The sequence below is a fragment of the Anser anser genome, assembly GCF_964211835.1.
Source record: "Anser anser genome assembly, chromosome: 4".
NCBI classification, from domain to species: domain Eukaryota; kingdom Metazoa; phylum Chordata; class Aves; order Anseriformes; family Anatidae; genus Anser; species Anser anser.
This window is the reverse complement of record NC_139724.1, coordinates 38024085-38038753: the sequence shown is the minus strand read 5'-3', so window position 1 is coordinate 38038753 and position 14669 is coordinate 38024085. Positions and strand designations below refer to the sequence as shown.

General features: G+C 46.5%; 1 protein-coding gene across 10 annotated transcripts in view; it reads right to left on the bottom strand.

Annotated features, from left to right (window-relative positions):
* Positions 1 to 14669, bottom strand: part of MAML3 (mastermind like transcriptional coactivator 3) — a 273831-nt gene that overhangs the window by 82439 nt on the left and 176723 nt on the right. For 9 of the 10 annotated variants that reach the window (XM_083834889.1, XM_083834885.1, XM_083834883.1 and 6 more), the window contains one exon: positions 7 to 1497. In XM_083834889.1, coding sequence (XP_083691015.1) covers positions 7 to 1302 — 1296 coding nt within the window. In that variant the 5' untranslated portion in view covers positions 1303 to 1497. Of the gene's footprint in view, positions 1 to 6; positions 1498 to 14276; positions 14428 to 14669 lie in introns of those variants that run through there. The other variant, XM_083834892.1, reaches the window with a different exon arrangement.

The window sequence follows — 14669 nt, the reverse complement described above, 5'->3', positions numbered from 1 at the left end:
ACTTACCTGACCGAGGGAAGGAAGTGTTGCATATGCCATGGGCTGGTTCATCATTCCTTTCTGCTTCATGATGAGCATGCGCTTCTGTTCCTCGCTCAGGTGTGCCATCTGAGCTTGCATCTGGGGCTGCTGGGGCTGCTGCTGCTGCATGTATGGCATCATGGGGTTCTTGCTGGGATTTGCCATTGGCGGGGTCATCCTCTGGCTCAGCTCAGCATTGAAGTGGGTCAGAGGTTTGGTGTTGCCATAAGAAAGCATATTGGGCTGTTTGCTTAACGAGTTTGTGCCCAGGTTATTTGGCTGCTGATTGATCATATTCATGTGATTCTGAGGGAGGTAGTTATTAATTGTGGTCTTCTGTGGATTGTTTGCCATAGGAGGCACTATTGGGTTTTGGTTGTTAAAGGCTTGGGGATACATCATTGGACTATTTGGTTTGTCTGCGCTGAAAGGTCCCCCATACGGACTAGATGGAGGGCCGACAGGTGACCAGCTTGAGGCTTGATTTGGATGCTGCTGCTGCTGTTTCTGCTGCATGAGCTTGGCTCTTTGCTGCTGCTGTGCAGCCATTTGCTTGAGCTGCTCAGCTGGAGACAAGTCTGTAGTTGGCATATTCACAGGCCCAGGCCCTGATCCTGCCACAGTTGCTGCTGCTGGATTCATAAGATAGCCATTTCCAGATCGCGTCTGAGTTTGGCCTGGCGTGAGGGCCTGGTTGGGAGTTTGAGGTGATTGAACAACACAGTTTGCTGGTGAGCCCGCCTGGATTGGAGCTGGTGGAGCGCTGGATACAGAAGTTATACTAGAGGCTGTGGAAACATTTGAGAACGGAGGACCAGAAGACGAAGGCCTCACCTGGGGAGATCCTAATGGAACATGAGCAAATGGGGAATGAGATGGATCACTTTTAACACTTGCACTCTCTTGAGTCTCTGTGGCAGGCCTGGGGAATTCTGGCTCCTTCTTCTCTTCGAAGTCTTCATTGAACAAATCCTGTATGTCATCTTCTGGAACAGTGTTCGCTAGTTCATCTATTAGCTCCTGCCACTCCTGATCATTCAGATTAATGTCCGAGAAAAGCTTATTCTGATTTGAAAGAGATGTTTCTGAAGTATCTATGCAGGTAGGGTCATCCAAAGGCTCTTGCTTTAGCTCCTTGTTTTGCAGGATGTTAAAACCATCGTCTAGCTCATTGCAACCATTAACGGGGAGCTTTATCTCTGAAAGCCCGCCGTTTTTACTCAAGTCTTCTAGCCCACTACCGTGAGTTCCACTGTTCTGCAAGGGCAGGGATGCTTTCATGTCAAGCTGGTGAAGAGGAGAAACAGCAGGCAAAGGCAAATTATTAGGCAAGCTGTTGATTGCCTCGATGCCTGGTACATCCTTCCGTATCCGCTTGCTGGTTGGAGAAAAGCTGCCATCACAAACTCCATTCTGCTGCTCTCCGTTGATAGGTGAACGTGCGCCTTCCAACTTCCTTTTCACCGTCTCTTGAAGCTTAAAAGAAAACAAGAGAAAAAAATATTAACCAGTTGCAGAGACAAAAAATACTGCTGATGAGCCTTGTGACAGGTGCTTGTCACTAAGACGACTAGAGACAGCAAATTTTAAAACCTAATTAGGAAGTTTCTCTGATTTCATTTTTATGCCTTGATCAATTTGAGAAGACAGATTAAAACAAAACAAACAAACAAAAAAACAACAAACCAACACTCCCCCCAAACCCCAACACACCCTGGCCTTGAACAGGAGAGCACAGACCCACAGTCACAGAACTGTAAAACATGTCTGTACACTCCAAACTACCCAAATTTTAGAGAACAAATGGAGTATTCCAACTTTTTTGTGCCTAATACAGTCATGAAACTTTTGCTTTCACAAAACACCCAATAATGTCTTCTGACAGTTTGACCCCTTTAAGGAGTCTTAAATTAGATGTTTAAAAAATTAATCACTAGAATTTACTATTTACTCTGAAAATCTTTTTTTTAATTTCTATAAATTTTTTGAAAAATACCTGCAATACAACTGATTGACTACTTGTATTGAAACATGTGTTGTTGACACTAAAATTTTTGGAGAAAATTCATTAACATCGTTTCATTTGATTAGCTCTCTGTTCTTTGGCTGCAAACATATTGAGAATCAGTTTTAAATGAGGAAAAAAATATATCTACTCTAAAAAATAGCAGGCAGTTTTCACGATGCTAACGCAATTAAAACACAAAAAAAGGCTAACAAAGAAGAGAAGCTAGGAGCTAACATACAAGAAAAATAACTAATAGAAATGATAACAAAGCAAGACAAGTCCCAGAAAGCAACCAAATTAGCTGTATGAATATTATAAAAAATAATGTGTTAATACAAGCTAGGTTAAAAGACGAATATAATTTAGGTTAAAAGAAGAATACCAAAGCAATGTTACAATCTTCTACCACACCAAAAGTTAAGTTCTCTGCTTTATGTACCAGGCTAAAAAAAGCAGCCCTCTTTAGCTAAGGCAAGAAACAATAGTGGGGAGGAGAGGAAGCAAAGAGGTCATAGCTCTAGCGAACTCCTTCAGGACACACTTGCATCCTTGATACTAGAACAATAGAGGACAAAAAAATGAAAGATTTTATCAATTTTTAAAGTATTTTTACTGGTATGAAAATCCCAGACACTCGGCTCCCACCCCTGCCCTAACCTAGAGGTCCTCAACCTTCTTTCTTCCCACAACCCAGATCCCATTTATTTCTCCTGTCCCAGAGGGCCTGCTCCCCCCCTTTCATCCCGTGAGTAGAACAGGCAAGCAAATCCCTATCTCGTCATCTCATCCCCATTTAGAGGGGGAGTCTGTGAGAAGGCTGCTCCCTTCTCTTTCCTCTCGGTCCTGTGTGCACTGTTTGGTGTACGATGCAGCAGGACAGGGCCTGTGCACACGCGGCTACGGTCCCAGCTGCGCACGCGCGGGATGCTAAGCTCTGTGCTGGTCCTCTGCAGAGATGTGGCCTTCCTAACAAAGCCGCCTTAATCAGAAACTGTGCGAGCACACCGGGCTGCACAGCATGGAGCCTCACAGGCAGAGGCATCTCTTTCCCTTCTCTCCATCCCACTGGAGCAGCAACCTCACAAGGCAATTACCACCCGTGGGTAGTCTGTGCCAGCTAACAATGATGTGGAAGGTAAGGCAACACCCGAAGACCAGTGTAAAGGAGAAACATCAAATCCCACATGGAGGCATATAATACTGCTCTCACCTCCTCCGTCCCCTCCCCTAAAGACCTGTGCTAAGCTGAACACCGCTGTACAGCACTGCAGCTCCCTGCTGCTTTTTAACCAGCATCGTTGGCATGTGGCAGAAAACTTCCGCCAAGCCCCTGAGCTTGTTTTACCGATCTGTGCCTGGCCCTGGCTCACACCCTGGGGACAAGGAGAGGACGGTGCGGGTGTGGAGCAGTACCACTTCGTGGACAGGAGAGCAGAGTCGCTTCCGAGTTCCCTTTCTTCAGAACAAGGGAAGAAAATCTGCCTTCAGGTGCAGGTGTGCGGTAACGCAGTTGATATAATGGCTTACAATAGCATATCTAAGTGATGTCCCTCATGGGCCACTCACCCAGTTAACAGTTCTCTACTGTCCTCACTCCAGTCCCAAGCAGTCTCACGAAGAAGGCGCTATCCCTCTTTGCTTCCATGTCAGAAAAGCAGCCACTGAATGGCTGCTAAGTTCAGTGGCTGAACTTACAGGGTTCAAAGAAACATCCAAAGCTTCGCCCCAAGACCATACTGGCAAAATGGTAAATGCTCATACCAAAGGACCCGGAACAGACTTCTGGTCACGAAGAACAGTCCACATAAGAAAGAAACGCCTTCACTTGTCTTAATAACACACCAGGGATTAGTAAGAGTGATTATTTCCTGAGAAATATAACAAGATTGACTCCGTGTGTTTCACATCAGTTTGAAGGCATCCCTTACAAAATATGGGTAAGAGCGATACATTTTCAGGTTTTATATCTTTTGCTAATTTATCCTGAATCCAACACCTTATTTGTACATGAATGTTTACCAAGAGAATCAGAACTATCTAGTGGCAAATAACCAGCCTTAAAAATACCAGCTCCTAAAGATTTAGTCATGCTATGAAACTTAGATGTCCCCCTGTACAAATATACAAGGACTTTAGCAAAAGTAAAAGCAGGCCTAGTATATAAATATTAGTAACCGTGTTTATTATGTATTACAACAAAAAGCAGCTTTAAGATGGAAACTATTTTCCATCAAATATCAGATGTACAGAAATCTTGCCGTGTTGCAAATGAAAACAAAATGAAGCCTATTCTAAGTTTCTAGCTCCGCATTGTTCTCCTTCAGATCTTTTAGGATAGTGGGGGCTAACAAACACTAGAAAAATCTAATCTCTTTCTTCACCAAACAACTGTAGGTAGGCAGAAACATAATACAAAGGTTTATTTGAAGGGAACAGGCTGTAAACAAACTTTGCAGCTGGGGAAGCATCTTAGCTCCAGCATTTTGGAGGGGCTGGGGGCCTTAACAATAGATGCATCTCTTTTAGGTACCACACAAACATTCTCATCAACTTGTTTCAATGCAAGTGTTCATTTTCATTCCTTGATTTCATTCCTGACAACCATGTCAACTAGTGGCTGGCTTGAATATCATACGCTGACCATATGCTGGCTAACAGCTTACTGCATCAGGATTCCAGTGTCTTGGAAAAAAATCCCAGCACTTCCCCTTCCCTCTGTAAAAACAAAACCTGAAGTAAAATATTCTCCTGTAAAGCGTCTTCCACTTCCTTCTAAGAAGTAGCATACGGCTCGTGCAAGTAACTGACAGCATGTATCGTGAAGATATTAGCAGCACCTTAGAGATTTATAGGAGAAGACTCTTGATGAATAAAATAAAATACAAATAAAAAGCTTGCCAGGTTCATAGGCCTTTAGCTTTATTTACACAAAATATTTGGCCAATGGAACCGCATTTCAAAGCAGGTTTCTGTCCCAAAGCGGAAGACAGGGTGAAGCAGGACTCGCTGTTATTTATATGCCTTTGGAGAAACTCCTGTTGCAGAGCAGGAAAAGGTCAAACTTTAGTGTGTTGACTTGTTAAATGACTCGACTGGGGTGGATGGAGGAGGACGGAGGCTGTGCACGCAAACACACAGACGCACGTGGACCCAAAAGGTCTCATCTAACCTGTCCTGAAGTTTTGGGCAGAGCCGCTCGGACATGCCACTGCATACCCAACACATAAACAACGGAGCGGCGAGGCTGTCGGCAGAGCTTTCGTCTGCTGGGAGAAGCTGCTTCGCTTCATCCCACCAGCAGCAATTCATTTTTCAAAAGAAATTAGACCAAGGTGCTGTTGTTATAGCAACAGTCAGAGCCACTTACCCGGCCCCATCCCCCTGCTCACGCTGACTTCAGTGGGCAGCTATTTCAATTATGTATGGGGAGTGACCAGGACGGCGGCTGTTTAGTCCTTTTATTGCTCTTTCAAAAATTAAAAAAAAAAAAGGGAAAAAAAGGCGCAGAGACTAAATCCTCTGTCTGCTTGTTGAGGTTGAGCACAGCTAGCAGCGCCTAGCACAGCTCCACATCCAGCCGATGGCCAGAGGATCTGCGAGCCCACAGACCAGGAGGCTGGGGCTGCTTTTGCAGATGCTCTCACCTGGCAGCTGGGCAGCGGTGCTGAGAGCTGAGACCCAACCCGGGCCCTCCCAGCAGGATTTCTGCTTTCCCTCCCATCAGTCTGCCTGCCTCGGCACCTCTTCTCCCAGGTTTTCCTGAGCTTGCCCCACCTTTCTGCTCCCTTCCTCCCCTCGAGCTCGCCAGGGGCTCTGCCAAGCACCCCACCTCAGCCACCTCCAGCCCGCACCCCAAAAGCTGCAGCAATTCACCCCTGAGCATCTTGTGCTGCACTCAGACAGTACTTAGGCAGCTTAGTGTGTGTCCCAGGGGTTGCTGGCAAGTGACACTAAGCAATTTGATTTGACCCGACAGCTCTCCTAAGCAGAGACATAACCACCTCACCTGAGATCAATAAGGAACAAGCAGCACCGCCGTTTGCACGCCCCAGATCCAGCTTCAGCACCCGAAAACATTCCTCACCTCCTGCTCACCTGCCCCTGCTGGGCCACTTCAGAGGGACATTAAGGAGTCATCAGTGCCAAAGGGCACCACAGCCACCTCTCCTGACCACCTTCTGAGGTCCTTCAGCTCCATACTGGCCTCTTAATAATCTTAATTAATCTTGCTGCAGGTGTCATGCTGGGGAGAGCAATACAGCCTTTCAAACGCCAGAGCTGACCTCAGACAAAGGGCTGGGCGAAGCAGAGGCGGGGGACAGGGCACTGCTTCCAACCTTTGGGAATGCTCTGTGCGCCCAGCCGCTCCCCTACTACTCGAGCTTCCTCACTGCACCGAGGCCTGCTAACTCACAGGGTGAAGCCTGACAGAGCAGATTGATTTCGGATTGCAATTGCTCACTTACAGCACATGTTGTGCTCCTCCACGCTGGGCCTGCCCAGCTCCTGTCGGCCACTGAAATGTCTCAAACACAGGGGAAGCTCCCATCGTGAAATCCGTTTGAAGCCGGTACAGCCTTGATCTGCCAACCTCGCCGGTAACCTGTGCAGCTCGGCAGGTTCACTGCGGAACCTCTGCTGCGTGAATGAGGTCAGGCCTCTGCCTGTTATCAGGTGGCTTGGGGCTGCTGGAAATGCCATCGCCCTTGGTTTCACAAGCAGTCATCAGGAGAACAAATCACCCGCAGTAGGAGTAAGGAGCACAAGCATGCTCAGGGCACTGGTTAAGCCTGAACGAGCCAGCAGTGAGGAAAACGATCCGTCTCCTCGCTTGGTAGCCGGGTCTCTGGGACAGGAGGAGTTCCTATTTCCAGCGGCTGCCTGGATGGGAAGCAGGTAGCACACAGGGCCCTCGCCAGAGCTGCCCACCCGGCCGTCAGGGATCACGCTGGGAGGTCAAGCACAGGACGGGGAGGAACAGCAGCAAAAAAGACCCTGGATTGGAGCAACGCGGTGACAGCAGCAGTGAAGTCAAAGCAGGCCAACGCCGTGACTCTGCCCACCCTCAGCCAGCGAGGTGGGGATGCTCGCAGGGGCTGGAACAGGCAGAGAAAAGCAAGAAGCAGCAGGCGCTTTCACCAGCGCTTCCAGAGAGGGAAGAGCAAGAGAAGGGAAGGAGACACGTTTCTGTGGAGGTGGGAGAGAGAAAGAGAGAGGCCTGCATCTGTGCCTCCCCCTGGACTCCACCATTCTGCCCGATCGCAGTGCAAAGTTTTGTACTTCCATTGCTCGAGTCGTGGGATAACAGAGGACTTCCAGCCCCGTGCATATTAATTTCACCAAAATAATCAAGACAAACATCTTTACCGGTGTTTACTGCACTCTTCTAAACCACCCCATTGCACTGCTGCAAGACAGACATTTTTTGCTGTAGGAATTAACAGAGTGGAGAGTACCTCACTAACGAGGCACGCAGGGGTGGAGAAATATATACAAGTAGTGGAGAAATATATACAAAACATACAACTTCGCTGCTCAAATTGTGTACATCTACAACAGGCTGGGAAAAAACAGCTGTGCTCTTTCTGAAGACATATGTGCACGTATCTTATGTATCAATTCCAGTTTGCCTTTAAAATATTTTCCTTTTGTAATTTCTGTCTCTCCCACCGCGTAACTCCAACTTAAATATGAATGCAGAAATGCTAAATGACACGCTTTGAGGAGATTTGGAGTGCAGGGTCCCCGGGGAGGCTGTTGAGTAAAACACAGGCAATGGATGCAATTAATTTTCTCAATGTGGAATTATTGGCAAGTTTAACTGGACTTCAGAGCACAAATTATTTCATGGATGAAATGCTGTCATCATTGTCAGCAGCCTTCCAGCCTGAGTGCACGATCTGCATGGCTTGCTCCTCTTCAGGTCCCTCCAATCTAATCCTGCTTTAGCCCAACTGGGTAAACACTGGCAAAGCAGTAACCTCGTCACGTACGGAGTGCCAGCACTCCTCTGTTTGTGCAAAAGTCTTAATGAAGGTGCTAAGAGCCTGAGTGCTAAACTACTTAGCTGGCAGTGCCTGCTCCCGTCTCTCACACAGCACAGCTGAGCTGCGCTCTCCCCGCAACTGTCCTCGCAGACGGCAGGAGCTATGCTTTCAAAGCGTGTTATGAGGATTTAGCCAGGCAGCCTCTAATTGACTTGTCTGGGAGTTGTGCTGATAAATCTCCACCCTTTGAAAACATACCCAATCTGCTTTGTATCTGGACAGGAGAAAAACTAATGATAAAAAGCAGACCCTGCGGATTATTAAAGCTATACCTCCTGAAGATCTGCAAATGAAGGTACAAAAGAAATGCAAGAAGCTTGTATTTAAAACTAAGCAGCAGCAAAGCACCACAACCAGCAGCGTTGCACGTGCTTGGTTTTGCACCATGGTTACTCATTCTCTACTCACTAGTTCTTTAACCTGCTATGTGACACTACAAACTGTCTCCTGGGGAAAATCTTGCCCCGAATCATCCTGGGATGGGCACAAGTCCTAGCCAGCTAGCTCAGTGCGCTTGTGCCACCTTGCCTGCCTAGTGAACTGGCATTCGGGACATTGTACTCTGTGAAGGAGCAGCAGCTCTCTGCCCCTGCCTCTGCTTCCCTTTGTCATTAAGGCAGTGGTAGATACGAGCTCTGTTTATGACTTCAGCATCAAGAGACTGAAATCTTGCCTAGGCGCTGTGAGGAAAGAGCCCCTTCTATGTTCAGAGCAAGCGATTTACCTTCCAGTTGCATGCAAAGTACCGCCATGGTGCAATCTACATGCATAATATAATTATCAAGAATATTCTCAGAGAAATGCCGAGGAAGTAAACAGAAGAGATGAGGGATGGTGGAGGGAGGCATGCCACCACTCCTCCGTTCACCCTGTTGGTTTCTGAGGACTGTGAGCTCCTATTCAACCTCCGGTATTACAGAAGCCAGTCTAGCGTATGATCTGCAGAAGACTCTCAGCAAGCTATCAGAAGGCTGAACTCGCACCGTACAGTTGTCTCCCTTTCATTTTGCTGGTACGTTAACTCCCAACAAGCACCACCTCACCTCGACATGGTTACTTATTCCGTAGTTGCATGAAGTAGCATCAGGAGTTCCTCACAACAACACGGGATAAGTAATTTCAGGGATTCTTCCACACGACTAAGTTCAATTCATGGTTTTCTAAGCAAAATGTTCGATACCATCAGAAAAGAATGGGAATGAATGTCAAGTAGTCTACATACTGTACCTGTTCAAGCCCACACGTTAGTCACCTTTTTGGGTTCCACCACCGTAAAATAACCTTCCAGTGGAAAATAAATTAGGATCATAACTAACAGATTCAAAATGGTTAATTTATCCCAGAATTTCTCTCCATAAGCCTGTCTCCTCTTCCCCAGCCATCCCCTGCACCTGGCTTGTGCAGCTTGTCTGAGGACATAGGTGACCTGATGACTTCTTTGCAAGGAGAAATACTTTTGAAGGACTGGAGGTTATCTACGTACAAGTTAAAGAAGTTAACAGAGCAGTAGGCCTTGCAAAGGAGATCCAACCATGATGGGGGACCAGGGAGAGAATCTTTGGCATGCTGATGAGGTAATACTACAATTCTTCCAAGTCCTAATTCTCATTATGCTCCTGAGCCATGTCTTTCAGGAAACAGAAAAAAAAGAAAAAAAAGAAGAAACATGGGACAGATGGGCCTGAAAGCAGAAGCGTGCTAAGGTACAGGCCATTAAACAACAACAACAAACTAACTGAAAATGCTAAAATAGAAAAGGCATTGGAAAAATCCAAAATGGGTTTCTTTTTTTTTCCCCTTCATGCAAACAGTTCCCTCATCAGTACAATCAGCTTGATCCATCTCTAGGAAAGAGTAATGCTAGACCAGCTTGTTTGCCTTGCCTTTGCATATCTATTTAGAAGACTGCATGCAGCAGCAGCTTTGTAAGACTCCTTTACAAAACCTATGGGGTCTTACATAGCCCAATCATACAAGGCGCTGAAGCCCTCAGCTCCTGTGAAGTTCACTGGGAACTAAGGGTCCAGTTGGTAAGATTATTTCTTCTGCACCAAAAGTTCTTCAGAGCTGGACACTAGCTCTGATGAAACAAATCTTCTTTACATTCCCTTTTCCTTTCAGTACAAGTTATAGCCAGCACTGTAAAAAAATTTGCAGGATCCTTGAAGACCTGTGAAGACTAAAGGACTCAGAAGATTGTACAAGATGCCCTAGACACGTTGTGAATTATTCTGAGCACTGTTTGAGAGCTATTTGCCACAGGCTAAAGGCCAGAAAAAAAACATGAATAGCAGTTTTGCCCTAAATATGGCCAAGCAAACCACACAAAGTTTACTTCTTTGTTGCCTCAATGCCTTCACCTCAAGCTGACCTTGAGTCTCACAAAGGCATGCAATAACAACTAATGGAAAAGTACTCGTCTGGTCTCCCAGATCCCGGCGATTATCAGTCACAGACTCCCAAGGCTGGACCTGCTGTGCGGGGTGAACTGCAAATGCACCATTTAAGTCTACTGAAGAAGTATAAAGAAGAAGAAAAGAGATTTTAAACAAATCAAGGCTCTGATTCAGCGAAGCATTTAAAGCGCATGCTTCACCTTGCCCACCCTAAGCAGTCTAAAATATAAAGAACAATTTATGCAACCAACAACGCCATCTGAGACCTTTGCTTGGGTCTTATCATCCTTATTTCCTCTATAACAGCCATCTTCACCCCAGTATAAATCCCGTCCCACCCCAGCATAAATTCCATCCCCTTTCTAGGCTGAAAATACATGCACAGTGCAGTTGATTTGCATATATGCACTGGCTTCGTGCTTCCCAAAGGGCAGATGCTAAAAAGGATGCACAACGTGCTGTATCTCTCCTCTCCCTGCATGCACCCGGAGCACCCAGGGAAGAGAGCAGCTGCAGGAAATCTGCCCAAGTAATTCAGCGTTTGCTCCTGGCCGTTCTTGCCCTCCCGGTGAGCAGTGTGAACCACTTCTCCCAGTGCCCCCAGCAGCTTCCTCAGCAGCGTGAATGCACATTGGCTTGCCACGTGATAATGATGCCCAGCGTGGGCACAGATGTGGTGGTACATGCCCAGCGTTGGGGAATGGGCTGTGAGGCATCCAGAAAAGACGTCTGCCTGCAGCAAATGCCAGCAGTGCTGTAAAATCATCTGGCCTAGAGCACGCTTCTCTGTTGATGTCTGAAGGACATCAAGAAAAAAGGTGCCTGTGCTCAATCTAAATAAACCACTCTGACAGGCGGGGAAGAGCCCACAGGCTGGATGTGACCTGCCACTTGATGTTGATCACCTCAGTGGGAACCAGTCTTGTGAAGAGGAGTCTCATGTTTGCTGCTCTGCCCTCCTCCTAAAGCTGTTCCGTGAAGTTTTGCAGGTACCACATCACCAGAGTATCTTATCACCGAACATTTCCGAAAAAAACGTTAGCTATTGTTAAGGGGAAACCACATCTCTACCTTCCTAAGCCATACAGGTACGCCTATATATATAGGTGCTCAGTTCTACTCAGAGCTTGTCCAAAGCAACACAGTGTCCCTACGCGCAGCAGCAGCCTGCCTGCAGGGCAATTCCCCAAGCTGCTCGCTGTTCTGAAGCTGAACTCAGCTGTAGCAATGGCAGGAAAAGTTTGCAAAAATCCCAAGGGTGTACAGTGCTTCAAGATGCCTCCTCACAAACATAAACGCTGGCAAAGAGAGAGGTGGTCAGTGCTCTGCTAAACAGGCCAAATTCCCAGTTACTTGTGGCCGTGCACCAACATACCAACAGATAACCTTTTTTTTTTTTTTTTTTATCTATTTGTGTGTTTTGAAAACAGCCCTCCAGAGGAAGAAACTGCAGCTATGTGCATGGCCATTGTGCACAATGCTTTTTTCTTTAACCTTTTTCATCTGATGGCCGAGAAAAATAATCCCTGTATTTTCCACACATACACACGTAGTTGCTGCCATGACATTCATATGGTTTTGTGTCTCAGCCATGTAGGCCTGCTAAGCACTTATTAGCAGTTAATCCAAACAAAATTTAGATTTCAAGTCCTGTTCACCTCTGAGAGCTTGTGTCTTTAACGGTGTCAAATAAACAAAGACAAAGGAATATTTTCTATTGTTAGATGCTCTAGGTAAACCAGATCCAAGGCTGAGTCACAGAGAACACCACAGTTCTTTACTAAACCCCTCAGAGGTACGAAACACAAGACATTACAGTTTGTTGCTGGATAAGCCACAGAAACGCACCATAAACCAGCTGTGCATTCACCTACTGGGCATCTTATTTTTCCTTCTTAAAAGACTTTGCATTCCCACCTTTTTCTTCTGTCCTAGCAGTGACAAGCCACCTAGGATCATGGCACTTCCAATTTGTTAGTCTGCTGATAAAGTGCTCTTGGGCTACTACCAGAATTAAGTGGATTTGGGTCTCAGAGAAGAACACAGGTGGGCTAAATCTAAAATAGAAAAAAAATTGGTATGCCTAAAGAAATACAAACCATCATGTAGCACTTAAATGCTGTCTGCCATTCAGATGTAAACCCAGATTAAACCTCTGCATTTGACTTCAGAGAGCAGGGAGCTTGCCTAAAGTTGTATATGAACTCAGCAGCACGGTTAGAATTGAATTAAAATCTCTCAAATTCTCTGCCCAGCCAATAGGAGTATAAAATATCTTACATTTTCTCAAAGCACAAACAAAACAAAAAAAACATATTACAACCAGGACAGCAAGAGCCCACAAACTCCTGTAGGCACCATAAGCAAGCTGCAGGCAAGAACGAGTTGATTCCTTGGAGTCTTAAGGCCACGATTCATATCCCCTACACCAGGCTGGGATAGGGATGACATAAGTCACGCTCTAGAAGTGTCTTTCTTTTTCACTGACCTTAAAGGCAGCCTCGGTAACTAGCTCAAAGGGAGGCATCCAGTCAGATGCCTGCATCTGGATCCTCCCCAAGCCACCACCATTACTTGCCCAGTCACAGTTAGGGCACTAATTACATGCTACTGCTGTTGACATCTGTGTTTAATTAAGATTTCTGTCTGTGTGGTGTCAAGTCCTCCCTCCAGCTTCATTTCCAGAGGCTTCAGTTTTGTCCCACCAAACTCTAAGAAAAAAAATAAATAAATGAAATCTTCATAGTTTGGCCTATAATTATGGTATTACATGTGCTCTTGGAAAGATGCTTATTTTCTTGCAATGCGAAGGGGAGAAAAAAAGTTGTGCAGGTCCAAGTTCTTGCTTCATTATCTACATGCGTAATCACTTCTGGACTATTTAAAAGAGGCAGGGATAAAGGGAGAGGTAGTAGGAGGCACTGTGAGTTTAAATTACAGATAAATAGCAGCGTTATAACCATGATGGTCTAAGCACAGTCCGGAGAGAGAGAAAAAGTATGCTTAATTAGACACACAGATAGCAGGGAAATATATACAAGCTTTGGGGTAAGCAAGCACTTCTTCCTTATTTAATAACAGTGGTAGTAACCTTAGTAACAACTTCAACAATGAGCAGGCACGCTCAAGAAAAGATGGAAAATCGACTAGGTATCAGGCATACAGGATTGTGCACAAATCTGCTGGGTGATAAAGCTTCCCTAGTACGAGAGTTTGTTTATAAAGGAAATTAGATGGGCAGCAGGTTGAGGTTTTTCCTAGGGCTATTTACAATACTCTTTTATTTTTCCTCCTTTCTTCTAAGCTTTTCAAAACTGTCAGATGAAAACAAAAGGCTGGCAATTAGCATATTTCAGAATTACATTAAGGGCCCAGCTTTAAAATGCACAGCTGCCTCAGAGTGACTTTTTTCAAGGCCAGGTGGAAGGCACCAAGCCGAGAACCGACCCTGAATATTCTGGATCCTGGTGGCCGCAGCAAGGATTTGCAGGAGACCATGGTCTCGGTATGCCCGGGGACAGAAGTCACATTTTATTTTATTTTTTTGCCAAACCCAAAGCTTCCTGGTACTGCCAGACCCCGAGTTCAGAACCACAATAATCATATCAGAAGCACTCCCCGCTGCAGGCGGAGTGGATTTCCCTGACTCATCAGTAAAGTGGTGGCAGCCTTCTCCTCTCCCTGCTAACGAGAAAGCACTGCCATGCCTGAACCTACAGCAGATATTCTTCCCCCTCCAGTGTTCCCTACAGCAGCACAAACTACCCAAGGTTGTTCTCTCAGTACAGGACCTGGAAACCTTACCAGGCAGCGAGATAACAGACGGACGGTGGGCGAGAGGCTCCCTAAGGAGATGCAGGGGACAGGACACGTCCTGCAGCAGTGCACAGTGCCCTCCTTGGGAACGCCGCCTCCCGAAGCAGCCACTGTCTAGCAGAAGTTCAAACCACAGAGCTCCAGACTAAACCACAGCACCGTGCAGACTGGCCTCTCGGTCCCAGCACAGCAGGGCTGCCAGACACAGCCCGTGCACTCCGGCTTCCCCAGCTCCCACACAGCGCCTCTCCGTAAAGGCACGCACAGGCGGGAGCCCCTGGGGATAAAGCTGCTCTAGAGCTGCTGCCCCATGAGGAGCTAAGAGCTACGACGGCTGCCTGCCTCCTCCACTCTCCCGCAGCTCTGCCGGACCCCTGAAGC